Source organism: Ornithorhynchus anatinus, chromosome 4, assembly GCF_004115215.2.
Source record: "Ornithorhynchus anatinus isolate Pmale09 chromosome 4, mOrnAna1.pri.v4, whole genome shotgun sequence".
NCBI classification, from domain to species: domain Eukaryota; kingdom Metazoa; phylum Chordata; class Mammalia; order Monotremata; family Ornithorhynchidae; genus Ornithorhynchus; species Ornithorhynchus anatinus.
The window spans coordinates 110,833,685-110,850,351 of NC_041731.1; the positions used below are offsets into that span (position 1 = coordinate 110,833,685).

Genomic DNA, 16,667 nt, shown 5'->3' on the forward strand with positions numbered 1-16,667 from the left:
GGACATAGATGCTGGACTTGGAAACCAACGAGCAGAGAAGCATGGCTCAGTGGAAAGAGCCCGGGCTTGGGAGTCAGAGGCCATGGGTTTGAATCCCAGCTCTGCCACTTGTCAGCTGTGTGACTGTGGGCAAGTCACTTCACTTCTCTGGGCCTCAGTTGCCTCATCTGTAAAATGGGGATGAAGACTGTGAGCCTCACGTGGGACAACCTGATTACCCTGTATCTACCCCAGCGCTTAGAACAGTGCTCTGTACATAGTAAACGCTTAACAAATACCAACATTATTATTATTAAAAATAGGATTTGGAAAGTTAGGGAGACTGGAAGCAGCGTGGTCTAGTGGATAGACCATAGGCCTGGGCGTCAGAAGACCATGGGTTCTAAGCCTGGATCCTCTGCTTGTCTGCTGTATGACTTTGGGCAGGTCACTTTACCTTTCTGTGCCTCAGTTACCTCACCTGTCAAATGGGGATTAAATCCTCCTCCCTCCAATTTAGACTGTGACAGGGATTGTGTCTAACTTGATGATCTTCTATCTGCCCCAGAGCTTCACCTCTCAGGGTCATATCTGGAGAGTTTCCAGTCCTCTACCAGCCTCGACTATGGGAGAAGGAGTCAAGCAGAGGCCTTCCCATTCCATTCCTAGCTTGGGCAATGGCTAGTGAGTGGAAGGCAATCTGCTACAAGTCAAAACTCACCCGAGATGGGCAGCAGCGACATGGGAGAGAGTCGAGGGTGGAGACATGAGTTGGCTGCGCGCCAGGCGGCAAAGGTAAACCACTTCTGGATTTTTACCAAGAAAACTCTGGATCCGCTACCAGAACGATTGCAGATGGAGGTGGGGTGTTCTGGAAGAGATGTGTCCATGACGTCGCTATGGGTCGGGCACGATTTGACGGCCTAAGACAACAACAAGAAGAAGACAAGCATAAGACAGCACTCAGAACAGTATTTGTTACATAGTAAGCACTTAACAAATGCCATAAAATGCCCCCAAAACAAAACATAGAGACCATTGAGGCCTTGAGTGATTCCCAATTCAGGTGGATTTCATCAATGCCTGTGGGTCCCCCGCCACCACTTACATTGTTCATTTCTCAAATGGAAGCTTGAATTGCAGATGGAAAATAACTCTGTTGCTGGGAAAATTTTATATTGATAGATGGCCGAACTTTTAATATTTCTTACCCCTGCTAAGAGCAACCCTCTGGGAATGAGGAGTCCAGGGTTCTAGTTCTGATTCTGCTGGTTGGGGCTACACCATCAGTGGTGAAGATTTCTCTCAGATTAAAAAAAAACACCTCTGGTGGGCCACGGGTCCAGCAGGAATTCTGAAAAAGTAAGTGGCTAACAGGGGCAGAAAACTCAAGGCATCTGCGTTCTGGGTCATGGCAATACAGCCCAGAACCAGGGATCACTTCGGCTGTAAATGGGTTATGCACATTTAAAAGTAAAAATAAAAGAACAACTTTGCATGATCTCCGCAATGCCCTGCTCACATACCCTTCTGCTTGCTCTTTGCAGTCTGTGTCCTAGGGGAAAGGGACGAGCCGAGCAAATGGAGTTGGGCAACCCCTTAGGGAAGCAGCGTGGCCTGGTGGATAGAGCACGGGCCCGAGGGTCAGAAGACCTGGGTTCTAATCCTGGCTCTGCCACTTGCCTGCTATATGTAAAATGGGGATTAAATCCAACTCCCTACTGAACCCCGTGGGGGACAAAGACTATGTCCAACCTGATCACCTTGTTTCTCCCCCAGAGCTTAGTTCAGGGCTTGGTCCATAGTAAGTCCTTACCGAGGACAGTTAAAAAAAAAACCCCAAACTAAAAAAACCCAAAACACCAGCTCTACAATGAGTTTCTTAGCACAAGTTCAGTCCTGAAGGCTTAAGACTTCATCCATCTTTCCTGTTATGAGGCTCTACTATCCTGAGCCTCTTAATTTCTGGCTAAAATTCCACCTCAGAAAATCAGTGGACATAAATTCTATTAGAAGGTAATTTTAGATTAGTTACCACGTAGGACTTTTCCGCTACCATTCTCTTCTTTCCTTCCCTTTACCTCCCCGCCGCTTCTCTCTTTTAAGGTTGGGGTAGGGGGCGTGGAACTAGGCACAAATAGAGCCGAAAAAGTCCTTGGAGTCAGTGTCAACTAGACACCGAAAATGAGCTCCTTGAGGGCCGCAACTGAGCCTACTCTATTACATTGTACTTTCCCGAGCACTTAATACACAGTAAGCACTCAACAATTAATAAGTAGCATGGTTTATTGGAAAGAGCGCATGGGCTTGGGAGTCAGAGCTCGTGGGTTCTAATCCCGGCTCTGTCACTTATCCGAAGTCACTTAACTTCTCTGTGCCTCAGTTACCTCATCTGTGAAATGGGGTTTAAGACTGTGAGCCCCACGTGGGACAACCTGATGACCCTGTATCTACTCCAGCGCTCAGAACAGTGCTTGGCACATTGTAAGTGCTTAACAAATACCATCATCATTATTATTGTTATTAATGATAAATACGAGCCAATCATGTAGTGTCTTCATTAGAAAAATCCAACGGAGTTGGAATATGTATGATCCCAAAAGACAAAAATAATCCTTCCATTATTTTCAGGAGAGGCAAAATGACTTACAGCCCTCTAGACTGTAAGCTCATTGTGGGCAGGGAACGTGTCTGCTCAAGCACTTAGTAAGTACAGTGTTCTGCACCTAGTAAGTGCTCAGTAAATACAATTGACTGACTGACAGTGGAAAAAGGCTGGGGAAATCAAGATGATGATGTTGGTATTTAAGCGCTTACTATGTGCCAAGCACTATTCTAAGCGCTGGGGTAGATACAGGGTAATCAGGTCCCACGCGGGGCTCACAGTCTTCAACCCCATTTCACAGATGAGGTAACTGAGGCACAGAGAAGTGAAGTGACTTGCCCAAAGTCACACAGCTGACAAGCGACAGAGCCGGGATTAGAACTCATGACCTCTGACTCCTAAGCCCATGCTCTTTCCACTGAGCCACGCTGCTTCTCTCAATCAAGAGATCTGGGTTCTCGCCCCAGCTCTACCACAGAAGTGCTGAGCAACCTTGACAAGTCATTTAACCCTCCTAGGACTCAATTTCTTCATCTGTAAAATGGGGATGATAATTTGTGATTCCCCAGGTGAGTCAGAGACTGTCCATTAAGCTTGGGTGGGCAGGGAACGGGTCTACTATCTCTCTTGTATTGTACTCCCCCAAGAACTTAGTATAGTGGTCTGCACACAGCAAGTACTCAACAGATACCCTCACTGATTTATCGATTGATCGATTCGCTTTGGTACCATGTATTTCCCCTAGTGCTAAAAACCTAGTGCTATTATTATTTTCTGTTCTGGTCAAGCCCTGATGTTCACTTTTGGTCCACACACTTTGTAAGGAATAGAAAGAAAGTGAATTGGGTCCTGAGAAGAATGACAAATTCTGAAAGGGTTGAAAAATAGGTCCTTTTAGAAGATGCTCAAGGTTAGGTGTTTAACCTAGAGAAGAGAAAATAAGGTGAAAGGGAAACAAGAACTTTCTTGAATATATATATATATATATATATATGTATATATATGTATATATAGGGAATTAATTAATTAATTCATTCAATAGTATTTATTGAGCACTTACTATGTGCAGAGCACTGTACTAAGCGCTTGGAATGGACAAATCGGTAAGAGATAGAGGCAGTCCCTGCCCTTTGACGGGCTCACGGTCTAATCGGGGGAGACGAACAGACAAGAACAGGGAGGACATGCTGAGTGGTCATCCTTTCTGCTTTAGGTAAGACCAAACGAGTGAAAATGTATTTAAATTTAAAATATTTCACTGGATGTAGAAAGATAATTTCTTGACTATAGAGGTGACAAAACATGGATTGGGCTACAAGACCTCTGGAGACCTTTAAGGAATTGTTTAGGGAGAAGCAGTGTGATGTAGTGGATAGAGCAGGGACCTAGGAGTCACAAGGTCATGGGTTCTAATCCGAATCCACCACTTGTCTGCTGTGTGACCTTGGGCAAGGCACTTCACTTCTCTGGATCTCAGTTACCTCGTCTGTAAAATGGGGATAGAGATTGTGAGCCCCATATGGGATAGAGACTGGATCCAATCCAATTTGCTTGTAACCACCCTTGAGCCTAGTACAGTGCCTGGCACATAGCACTTAACAAATACCATTATTATTCTTATTTTTATCTGGCTGGTGGGTCAGAGGGAGGAGAGGGGGGTTGGGCCAGATAAACTCTCCAGGTCCTTTCCAAATTATAATTCTATAGAAGCATCACACCCCAGTGCAGAGAGATTGCATAAGAAGGGTAAAAATACTATTAATAATAATAATAATGGTATTTGTTAAGTGCTTCCTATGTGCAGAGCACGGTTCTAAGCACTGGGGGGGAGATACAGGGTAATCAGGTTGTCCCACGCGAGGCTCACAGTCTTCATCCCCATTTTACAGATGAGGTAACTGAGGCACAGAGAAGTGAAATGACTTGCCCACAGTCACACAGCCGACAAGTGGCAGACCTGGGATTCGAACCCATTAGTGATATCAGTAATGATAGTGGTATCTGTGGAGAAGCAGCGTGGCTTAGTGGAAAGCGTACAGGCTGGGGAGTCAGAGATCGTGGGTTCTAATCCCGGGTCCACCATTCATTCATTCATTCATTCATTCATTCATTCATTCGCATTTATTGAGTGCTTCCTATGTGCAGAGCACTGTACTAAGCACTTGGAATGAACAAGTCGGCAACAGATAGAAACAGTCCCTGCCGTTTGACGGGCTTACAGTCCACCACCTGTCAGCTGTGTGACTTTGGGCCAGTCACTTCACTTCTCTGTGCCTCACTTACCTCATCTGTAAAATGGGAGGAAGACTTCCCCCTCCCCGTAGGACAACCTGATTACCTTGTATAATAAGGTTGGTATTTGTTAAGCGCTTCCGATGTGCAGAGCACTGTTCTAAGCGCTGGGGGAGATACAGGCTCATCAGGTGGTCCCACGTGAGGCTCACAGTTAATCCCCCTTCGACAGATGAGGTCACTGAGGCCCAGAGAAGTGACTTGCCCACAGTCACCCAGCTGCCAAGCGGCAGAGGCGGGATTCGCACCCATGACCTCTGACTCCAAAGCCCGGGCTCTTTCCACGGAGCCACGAGGCTTCTTCAGATGAGGTCACTGAGGCCCAGAGAAGTGAAGTGACTTGCCCACAGTCCGGAGCCCAGGCTCCTTCCACCGAGCCAGAACAGTGCTCGGCACAGAGTAAGCGCTGAACAAATACCAACAGCATAATAATAACGATGGTAATTATTCTGATTTCGGGCCGGGCGCGGCGGGGGCCGGGCAGCGCCCCCTGTTGGGCGGAGCGGGCGCCGCGGGGGCTCAGGGGGGCGGGGGGGCGGGGGGGCGGGGGGGCGGAGGGGCGGGGCCCGGAGCGGGCCGCTGATTGGCCGCCGGGGGAGGCCGGGGGCGGGGCCGGGTGTCGCAAACGGGGCCGGCTGTCGTAAACGGGGCCGGGGCCGCTTTCCGGCAGGGCGGGCGGGGGGCGGAGGGGGTCGGACATGGCCGCCGCAGGACGGGGAGCGGCGGGAGGAGGAGCAGGAGGAGCAGGAGGAGCAGGAGGAGCAGCAGCAGCAGCAGCAGCAGCAGCAGCAGCAGCAGCAGCAGCAGCAGCAGCAGCAGCAGCAGCAGCAGCAGCAGCGGGAGGCTCGTCCAGGGCCCCCTCCGCCTCGGCCAGGGCTCCCTCCGCCTCGGCCAGGGCTCCCTCCGCCTCGGCCGCCGCGCCGCTCGCGCTCCTGCTCGCGCTGCTGCCGCTCGCGCTCCCCGCCTCCGCCTCTGTCGAGGTACGGCGGGGCCCCCACCGGGACGGGACCGGGACGGGACGGGACGAGAGGGGAGCCCGCTCTCGCCCCTCCTCACCCTCTGTCACTGACAGTCACTCACTCAGCCAGTCTGTCAGCCCCTCAGTCATTCACTCACTCACTCCTTCAGTCATTCCTTCATTCGATCACTCATTCAGTCATTTATTCAGTCACTCATTCAGTCATTCACTCATTCATTCAGTCACTCATTCGGTCCTTTATTCAGTCACTCATTCAGACATTCACTCATTCATTCAGTCACTCATTCAGTCATTCACTCATTCATTCAATCACTCATTCAGTCATTTATTCAGTCACTCATTCAGTCATTCAGTCACTCATTCGGTCATTTATTCAGTCACTCATTCAGTCATTCACTCGGTCATTTATTCAATCGCTCATTCAGTCATTCACTCATTCATTCAATCACTCATTCAGTCACTCATTCGGTCATTTATTCAGTCACTCATTCAGTCATTCATTCAATCACTCATTCAGTCATTTATTCAGTCACTCATTCATTCATTCATTCAATCACCCATTCGGTCATTTATTCAGTCACTCATTCAGTCACCCATTCAGTCACTCATTCAGTCATTCAGTCAGTAATTTAGCTAGTCATTCATTCAGTCAATCATTTGGTCATTCATTCATTTAGCCAGTCATTCATTCGATCAGTGATTCATTCATTCAGTCAGTCATTTAGTCAGCCTGGCAGTCATTCAGTCATTCAGTCAGTCTTTTCATTCAATGAGTCATTCAAAGTCATTCAATCAGTCATTCGGTCATTCATTCATTCATTCATTCAATTCATTCATTCATTCGGTCTTTTCATTCAGTCAGTCATTCGGTCAATCATTCAGCCAATCAATCAGTCATTCATTTAGCCATTCATTCAATCAATTCATTCATTCATTCATTCATTCAGTCTTTTCATTCAGTCAGTCATTCAGTCAATTATTCAGCCAATCAATCAGTCATTCATTCAGCCATTCATTCAGTCATTCTGCCTGTCATTCATCCAGTCATTCATGCAGCCATTCATTCATTCATTCCTCCAGTCATTCAGCCATTCATTCATTCATTCATCCATCCAGCCATTCATTCAGCCATTCAGTCAGTCATTCAGTCATGAATACAATACAGCAATGAGTGACAATCCCTGCCCACAGTGAGCTCACAGTCTAGAGGGGCAGACACTGTACTGAACGCTGGGGCAGGTACAAGCTAATCAAGTTGGACACAGTCCCCATCCCACATGAGGCTCACAGCCTTCTCCATTTTACAGATGAGTAATAATTATGGTATTTAAGGGCTTATTATGTGTCAGACATCGTACTAAGCGCTGGAGTGGATTCAAACAAATCAGGTTGGACACAGTCCGTGTCCCACATAATAATAATAATTTTAATATTGGTATTTGTTAAGCATGAACTATGTGTAAGATTTGAGATTCAAGGGTAATCAGGTTGTCCCACGTGGGGCTCAGTCTTAAGTCCCATTTTATAGATGAGGAAACTGAGGCACAGCAAAGGGAAGTGGTTTGCCCAAGATCGCACAGCAGTCAAGTGCTGGACCCTGGATTAGAACCCATGACCTGACCCCCAGGCCCAGGTTGGTTCATTCATTCATTCAGTAGTATTTATTGAGCGCTTACTATGTGCAGAGCACTGTACTAAGCGCTTGGAATGGACAAATCGGTAACAGATTACACCATGCTGCTTCTCAGTACAGGGCAATACAATAATGAATACAGTGAGAGAGTGCAATACAATAGAGCTGAGGCACCATCCCTGACCCCAAGGTGCTTACAGACTAGAGGGGGTGACAGTTGAGAAGCAGCATGCCTCAGTGGAAAGAGCCCGGGTTTGGGAGTCAGAGGTCATGGGTTCGAATCCCGGCTCCACCCCTTGTCAGCTGTGTGACTGTGGGTAAGTCACTTCACTTCTCTGGGCCTCAGTTCCCTCATCTGTAAAATGGGAATGAAGACTGGGAGCCTCATGTGGGACAACCTGTTACCCTGTATCTACCCCAGTGCTTAGAACAGTGCTCAGCACATAGAAAGAGCTTAACAAATGCAAACATTATTATTAACATTATTATTAGGTATTAAAATTATTCACAGTGAGGGGAAATCACAGATAGACCGTAAGCCCGTCACTGGGCAGGGACTGTCTCTATCTGTTGCCAATTTGTACATTTCAAGCGCTTAGTACAGTGTTGTGCCCATAGTAAGTGCTCAATAAATACTATTGAATGAATGAATAAGGCTACATACACAACTGCTGGTGGGGTGGGGAGGATCAAAGTGCTTAAGTGACGCAGAAGCGGGGGAGAATAGGGAAGATGAGAGCTTGTGGAAGGTCTGTGGAAGCAGCGAGGCCTAGTGGAAAGAGCACGAGCCTGGGGGACAGAGGACATGGGTTCTAATCCTGACCCCGCCCTTATCTGCTGGGTGAACTTGGAAAGGTCACTTGACTTCTCTGTGCCTGGGTTGTCGCATGTGCAGAATGAGGGTTCATTTACCAGTGCTGCTTCCTACTTAGAATTTGAGCCCTGTGTGGAACTAGATTATTTTGTGTCTACCCCATTGTTTGGCAGGTGGTAAGCCTTAAATTCCATTATTATCGTCATTAATAATAGTGGAGGAGGAGAGATAATAATAATAGTATTTGTTAAGTGTTTAGTAAGTGCTGGGGGGGGGGGAGAGGGGGAAAGAGACAAGCAAATTGAGTTGGCCACAGTCTCTGTCCTACATGGAGCTCCCAGTCTTAATCCCCATTTTATAGATGAGGTAACCGAGGCCCAGAGAAGTGAAGTGACTTTCCCAAGGTCACACAGCAGACAAGTGTTGGAGCCGGGATTAGAACCCATGACCTGCTGACTCCCAGGCCCAAGCTCTATCCACTATGACTTGCCGCTGGGCTTTGAAGGTGGGCAGAGTTGTATTCTGTTGGATACGAAAGGGAGTTCCAGGCCAGAGGCAGATGTGGGCGAGCGGTCCGCGATGAGACAGATGAGATCCATTCATTCATTCAATTCAATAGTATTTATTGAGCGCTTACTATGTGCAGAGCACTGTACTAAGCGCTTGGGATGAACAAGTTGGCAACAGATAGAGACGGTCCCTGCCGTTTGACGGGCTTACGGTCTAATCGGGGGAGTCGGACAGACAAGAACAATGGCACTAAACAACGTCGAGGGGAAGAACATCTCGTAAAAACAATGGCAACTAAATAGAATCGAGGCGATGTACAATTCATTAACAAAATAAATAGGGTAACGAAAATATATACAGTTGAGCGGATGAGTACGGTGCTGTGGGGATGGGAAGGGAGAGGTGGAGGAGCAGAGGGAAAAGGGGAAAATGAGGCTTTAGCTGCGGAGAGGTAAAGGGGAATGGCAGAGGGAGTAGAGGGGGACGAAGAGCTCAGTCTGGGAACGCCTCTTGGAGGAGGTGATTTTTAAGTAGGGTTTTGAAGAGGGAAAGAGAATCGGTTTGGCGGAGGTGAGGAGGGAGGGCGTTCCAGGACCGCGGGAGGACGTGACCCGGGGGTCGACGGCGGGATAGGCGAGACCGAGGGATGGTGAGGAGGTGGGCGGCAGAAGAGCGGAGCGTGCGGGGTGGGCGGTAGAAAGAGAGAAGGGAGGAGAGGTAGGAAGGGGCAAGGTGATGGAGAGCCTTGAAGCCTAGAGTGAGGAGTTTTTGTTTGGAGCGGAGGTCGATAGGCAACCACTGGAGGTGTTTAAGAAGGGGAGTGACAGGCCCAGATCGTTTCTGCAGGAAGATGAGCCGGGCAGCGGAGTGAAGAATAGACCGGAGCGGGGCGAGAGAGGAGGAAGGGAGGTCAGAGAGAAGGCCGACACAGTAGTCTAGCCGGGATATAACGAGAGCCCGTAACAGTAAGGTAGCCGTTTGGGTGGAGAGGAAAGGGCGGATCTTGGCGATATTGTAGAGGTGAAACCGGCAGGTCTCGGTAACGGATAGGATGTGTGGGGTGAACGAGAGGGACGAATCAAGGATGACACCGAGATTGCGGGCCTGCGGGACGGGAAGGATGGTCGTGCCATCCACGGTGATGGAGAAGTCTGGGAGCGGACCGGGCTTGGGAGGGAAGATGAGGAGCTCAGTCTCGCTCATGTTGAGTTTTAGGTGGCGGGCCGACATCCAGGTGGAGACGTCCCGGAGGCGGGAGGAGATGCGAGCCTGAAGGGAGGGGGAGAGGACAGGGGCGGAGATGTAGATCTGAGATGAGTAGAGAGGGTGGAGTTGAGCGCGGAGACCTGATCGTCGAGAGTGGGAAGAGAGGACAGGGCGGCAAGGTGAGGAGAGATGCTATTGGAAAGACGGATGGGATCGAGAGAGCGGAGGTCTCTGTGGGGCAGTAGCGAAGATTTGCAGGGGGAGGGAGTGTGAGAGATGAGGCAGGTGAGAAGGTTATGGTCAGAGAGAGGGATTTCAGAGTCGGTGAGGGAGGAGATAGTGCAGCGGTAGGAGATGACGAGATCGAGGGTGTGACCGAGTCGGTGAGTGGGCGCGGTATGGTGGAGGAGGAGGTCGGCAGAGTCGAGGAGGGATAGCAGGCGGGCGGCAGAGGAGTACCAGGAGATCCAGGTACCGTGGGTAGGTTGGTATTAGAGGAGCGAGGTTTGAGGGCTGCGTTGTGGAGGGAAAGGTCAAGATAGTGATGTATTTATTAAGCACTTTTATGTTCCAGGAACTATGCTAAGCGCTGGGGAGAGCTGATTTACTTAAAGTCGATAGGCAGGATTTTCTGTCTGATGCAGTTTCTGATTCCCTCAAGACCCTTCTGGACTGTAAGCTCGTTGTGGGCTGGGAATGTGTTTGTGATATCATGTTGTTCTCTCCCAGGCACTTACTACAGTGCTCTGCACACAGTAAGCGCTCAATAAATGCAACTGACTGATCGATTGAATGGGCAACCATTGGAGGATTTTGAGGAGTGGAGGGGATTTATTCCTTAATTATTTTTTTGAAAGTGGTCCAGGCGGGGTAGTGCGGTGTGGACAAGAGTGAGGAAAGACAAGTGAGGAGGGTGATGCAGTAGTGAAGGTGGGATGTGTAGAAGTGCTTGGATCAGTACCCGAACTGTATGGTCGAAAAGGAAAGGGCGTATTCCAGAAATGTTGTATAGATAGAACCTACAGGATTTGATGACATATCAAACATCTGGGTTGAATGAGAGGGATGAGGTGATAGTGACACAGGAAGGATTCATTCATTCATTCAGCAATATTTATTGAGCGCTTACTATGTGCAGAGCACTGTACTAAGGGCTTGGAATGTACAATTCGGCAACAGAGGCAAATCGGGGGAGACAGACGACAGAGAAAACAGAACGAAACAAAAACAAGACAACATCATCAAGATAAATAGAATCAAGGAGATAGACACCTCATTAACAAAATAAATAAATAATATATACAAATGAGCACAGCGCTGAGGGGAAGAGGGAAGAGCAGAGGGTGGAGGGAGGGAAGGGGGAGCAGAGGGAAAGGGGGCACTCATTTTGGGAAGGCCTCTTGGAGGAGGTGAGCTCCCAGTAGGGGTTTGAAGAGGGGAAGAGAGTGAGTTTGGCGGAGGTGAGGAGGGAGGGCGTTCCAGGTCAGCGGGAGGACGTGGGCCAGGGGTGGACGGCGGGATAGGCGAGAACGGGGGACGGTGAGGAGGTGAGCGGCAGAGGAGCGGAGCGTGCGGGGTGGGCAGTGGAAAGAGAGAAGGGAGGAGAGGTAGGAGGGGGCAAGGGGATGGAGAGCTTTGAAGCCAAGAGTGAGGAGTTTTTGTTTGGTGCGGAGGCTAATAGGCAACCACCGGAGGTTTTTGAGGAGGGGAGTGACAGGCCCAGAGCGTTTCTGTAGGAAGCTGATGGTCGTGCTCTACAGTGATGGGAGAGTCTGGGGTAGGACAGAGTTTGGGTAGAAAGATGAGGAGTAGTTTTGGGGGCATGTTAAGTCGGAGCGTTATTTCTAGGTCCGAAATAAATAGGTCCGAAATACGCCTAAGTAGAAATGACCTAAAGGCAAGAGGAAATGTGAGATTGCAGAGGAGGAGAGTGGTCAGGGCTGAAGAGTTAGGTTTAGTGATCATCTGCTTAAAGGTGGTAGCTGAGGCCATGGGAGGAAATGACTTCTCAAAGGGATGGAGATGGAGAGTAGAAGGAGAGCCAGCCTCTGCTCCCTTCCCATTCCCCCCTTCACCTCCCCTCAGTTATAAGCCCCCTTTCCCTCTGCTCCTCTCCCTTCCCCTCCCCCCAGCACTATGCTCATTTGTATAGATTTTTATTACCCTATTTATTTTGTTAATGAGGTGTACATCCCCTCGATTCTATTTATCATAGAATATTTATCATAGACAATTATGTTGTCTCGTTTTTGTCCGTCTGTCTCCCCCGATTAGACTGCGAGCCCGTCAGTGGGCAGGGATTGTCTCTGTCTGTTGCCAAATTATACATTCCAAGTGCTTAGTACAGTGCTCTGCACATAGCGCTTAATAAATTCTATTGAATGAATGAAGGAATGAACTGTGCCTTGAGGGACCCCCATTGTTAGGGTTTTGGGGGCAGAGGAGGACAGGAAAAGTTTTATGCCTCTTTTTTACTCCTTTTGAATCTGGGCATTTGTCATGCTGCTTTGCAGAAATTTTCAGTAAAAAAAAAAATCAGCTCTGCAAAAAAAAATTTAACACCCAATGAACCTTTCAGCCATCCCCCAAACCAGGAAGCTGAATGTGTTCAGTGGACTGCAGGTTTTCGAGGGGTGGGTGCTTGAGTGGTTGGTGCCATCCAGGGCATTTCCCTTTTGTTATATGAATTTTTAATTTATGCTGTTAAATCACATCATCAAGGCACAGTCAGGTGGTACACTTTTAGCTAGTTAGATTTGTTATTTCTTGGCAGCACTGGAAGAACATTTGATATGGGAGGAGATTGAAATTTTCTACCAAAATGAGGTTTTTGGATTTCCCATGGATATCAGTCAGTCATCAGAACTCAACAGTGTCCTTCCAGCCACCAGTTTTTTCTCCCGGAGTAGCTGGGGGAAGCAGTATGATGGCTTCCTCACTCAAGCATTGGTATTTATATTTTTCATTTTTTAAGTGGAATATGTGAAGTGTTTACTATGTGCCAGGCACTAAGTGCTGGGGTGGATACAAGATAATCATTTGGATACAGTCTGTGTCCCACATGGGGCTCACAGTCTTAATCCCCATTTTGCAGATGAGGTAACTGAGGCGCAGAAAAGTGAAGTGTCTTGCCCTGGGTCACCCAGCAGACAAGTGCAGGGCTGGGATTAGAACCCAAGTCCTGACTCCCGTTACCTACACTGCTTTTAATAATCATAATCATCATAATAGTAATGTTGGCATTTGTCAAGCGCTTACTATGTGCAAAGCACTGTTCTAAGCGCTGGGGGGATACAAGGTGATCAGGTTGTCCCACGTGGGGCTCACAGTCTTAATCCCCATTTTGCAGATGAGGTAACTGAGGCACAGAGAAGTTAAGTGACATGCCCAAAGCCCCTCGGCTGACAAGCGGCGAAGCTGGGGTTTGAACCCATGATCTCTGACTCTCTGGGCCGTGCTCTTTCCACTGGGCCACGCTGCTTTTCTTTACTCAGTGCTTATTAAACATTTGGGAGAGGACAGTGGAATTCATTCATTCAATAGTATTTATTGAGCGCTTACTATATGCAGAGCACTGTACTAAGCGCTTGGAATGAACAAGTTGGCAACAGATAGAGACAGTCCCTGCTGTTTGACGGGCTTACGGTCTAATCGGGGGAGACGGACAGACGAGAACAATGGCAATAAATAGAGTCGAGGGGAAGAACATCTCGTAAAAACAATGGCGACTAAATAGAATCGAGGCGATGTACAATTCATTAACAAAATAAATAGGGTAATGGAAATATATACGGTTGAGCGGACGAGTACAGTGCTGAGGGGATGGGAAGGGAGAGGGGGAGGAGCAGAGGGAGATGGGGGGAAAAGAGGGTTTAGCTGCGGAGAGGTGAAGGGGGGGGCGGCAGAGGGAGTAGAGGGAGAAGAGGAGTTCAGTCTGGGAAGGCCTCTTGGAGGAGGTGAGTTTTCAGTAGGGTTTTGAAGAGGGAAAGAGAATCAGTTTGGCGGAGGTGAGGAGGGAGGGCGTTCCGGGACCGCGGGAGGACGTGGCCCGGGGGTCGACGGCGGGATAGGCGAGACCGAGGGACGGTGAGGAGGTGGGCGGCGGAGGAGCGGAGCGTGCGGGGTGGGCGGGAGAAAGAGAGAAGGGAGGAAAGGTAGGAAGGGGCAAGGTGATGGAGAGCCTCGAAGCCTAGAGTGAGGAGTTTTTGTTTGGAGCGGAGGTCGATAGGCAACCACTGGAGGTGTTTAAGAAGGGGAGTGACAGGCCCAGATCGTTTCTGCAGGAAGATGAGCCGGGCAGCGGAGTGAAGAATAGACCGGAGCGGGGCGAGAGAGGAGGAAGGGAGGTCAGAGAGAAGGCCGACACAGTAGTCTAGCCGGGATATAACGAGAGCCCGTAGCAGTAAGGTAGCCGTTTGGGTGGACAGGAAAGGGCGGATCTTGGCGATATTGTAAAGGTGAGACTGGCAGGTCTCGGTAACGGATAGGATGTGTGGGGTGAACGAGAGACGAGTCAAGGATGACACCGAGATCGCGGGCCCGAGAGACGGGAAGGATGGTCGTGCCGTCCACGGTAATAGAGAAGTCTGGGAGAGGACCGGGTTTGGGAGGGAAGATGAGGAGCTCAGTCTTGCTCATGTTGAGTTTTAGGTGGCGGGCCGACATCCAGGTGGAGACGTCCCGGAGGCGGGAGGAGATGCGAGCCTGAAGGGAGGGGGAGAGGACGGGCGGAGATGTAGATCTGCGTGTCATCTGCGTAGAGATGGTAGTCAAAGCCGTGAGAGCGAATGAGTTCACCGAGGGAGTGAGTGTAAATGGAGAACAGAAGAGGGCCAAGAACTGACCCTTGAGGAACTCCAACAGTTAAAGGATGGGAGGGGGAGGAGGCGCCAGCGAAGATGACCGAGAATGACCGGCCAGAGAGGTAAGAGGAGAACCGGGAGAGGACAGAGTCCGTGAAGCCAAGGTGAGATAAGGTATGGAGGAGGAGGGGATGGTCGACAGTGTCAAAGGCAGCAGAGAGGTCAAGGAGGATCAGAATGGAGTAGGAGCCATTGGATTTGGCAAGAAGGAGGTCACGGGTGACCTTAGAGAGAGCAGTCTCGGTAGAGTGGAGGGGACGGAAGCCAGATCGGAGGGGGTCTAGGAGAGAATGGGAGTTAAGGAATTCTAGGCATCGATTGTAGACGACTCGTTGTAGGATTTTGGAAAGGAAGGGTTGTAGGGAGATAGGGCGATAACTGGAGGGGGAAGTGGGGTCGAGAGCGGGTTTTTTTAGGATGGGGGAGACGTGGGCATGTTTGAAGGCAGCGGCGAAGGAGCCATTGGAGATTGAGTGGTTAAAAATAGAAGTTAGGGAAGGTAGGAGGGCAGGGGCGGTGGTTTTAATAAGGTGAGAGGGAATGGGGTCCGAGGCGCAGGTGGAGGGGGTGGCACTTGCGAGGAGGGAGGAGATCTCCTCTGAAGATACTGCAGGGAAGGATGGGAAAGTAGGGGAGAGGGTTGGTGGGGGGGAGGGGAGAGGCGGAGGGGTGACTTTGGGGAGCTCAGACCTGATTGTGTTGATTTTCGTGAGGAAATAGGTGGCCAGATCATTGGGGGTGAGAGATGGGGGAGGGGAAGGAACAGGGGGCCTAAGGAGAGAGTTAAAGGTCCGGAACAATTGGCGGGTGTGACGGGCATGGGTGTCGATGAGGGAGGAGAAGAAGCTTTGCCTGGCGGAGGAGAGGGCAGAGTTAAGGCAGGAAAGGATAAATTTGAAGTGTGTGAGGTTGGCTTGGTGCTTGGACTTTCACCAGTAGCGCTCAGCAGCTCGAGCATAGGAGCGTAGGAGGCGGACGGAGGAGGTGATCCAGGGCTGTGGGTTAGTGGAGTGAGAGCGGCGGAGGGAAAGGGGGGCGAGAGAGTCGAGATGAGTAGAGAGGGTGGAGTTGAGAGCGGAGACCTGATCATCAAGAGTGGGAAATGAGGACAGAGCGGCAAGGTGAGGAGAGATGCACAGTCCCAGTTCTCAAGCAGCTGATCATTGTTAGGATGTCATATCTACTTCCCAAATTTTGCAACCCAAACTTTCCCTCTAGTAGCCCTTACCTTTAGCCAAATCCCCTTCATAGCTTTCTGGTGTTTTTAGTGGGTACAGCTACCTGTGATCATAATAATAATTACAGTACTTGTTAAGCGGTTAACTCCGTACCAGGAACTGTACTAAGCGTTGGGGTGGATACAAGCAAATTAGATTGGACACAGTTTCTCTCCCACATGGGGCTCACTGCTTAACAAATACCATAATATTAATCCCCATTTTACAGATGAGGTAACTGAGGCCCAGAGAAATGAAGCAACTTGCCCAAGGTCACACAGCAGGCAAGTGTGGCTCAGTGGATATAGCCCGGGCTTGGGAGTCAGAGGTCACAGGTTCTAATCCCGGCTCCACCACTAGTCAGGTTGTGTGACCTTCGGCAAGTCATTTCACTTCTCTGTGCCTCAGTTCCCTCATCTGTAAAATGGAGATGAAGGCTGTGAGCCCTCCGTGGACAACCTGATGACCTTGTATCTACCCCAGTGCTTAGAACAGTGCTTGGCACATAGTAAGCATTTAACAAATACCAACATTATTGTCATTATTATTATTAAGTGGCGGATCCGGGAT

The 16,667-nt window shown here is 49.4% G+C and overlaps 1 protein-coding gene and 1 non-coding gene across 2 annotated transcripts in view; both read left to right on the plus strand.

Annotated features, from left to right (window-relative positions):
* The first annotated feature begins 552 nt into the window (after positions 1 to 552).
* LOC114811639 lies at positions 553 to 690 on the plus strand. Its single transcript, XR_003759335.1, has one exon. It is a non-coding gene; the product is annotated as a small nucleolar RNA SNORA7 (small nucleolar RNA).
* Positions 691 to 745: 55 nt separating this feature from the next.
* PIGK (phosphatidylinositol glycan anchor biosynthesis class K) overlaps positions 746 to 16,667 on the plus strand; it is a 156,603-nt gene continuing 140,681 nt past the window's right edge. Inside the window, 2 exon segments of the mRNA XM_039911978.1 lie at positions 746 to 774; positions 5,655 to 5,856. Coding sequence (XP_039767912.1) covers positions 746 to 774; positions 5,655 to 5,856 — 231 coding nt within the window.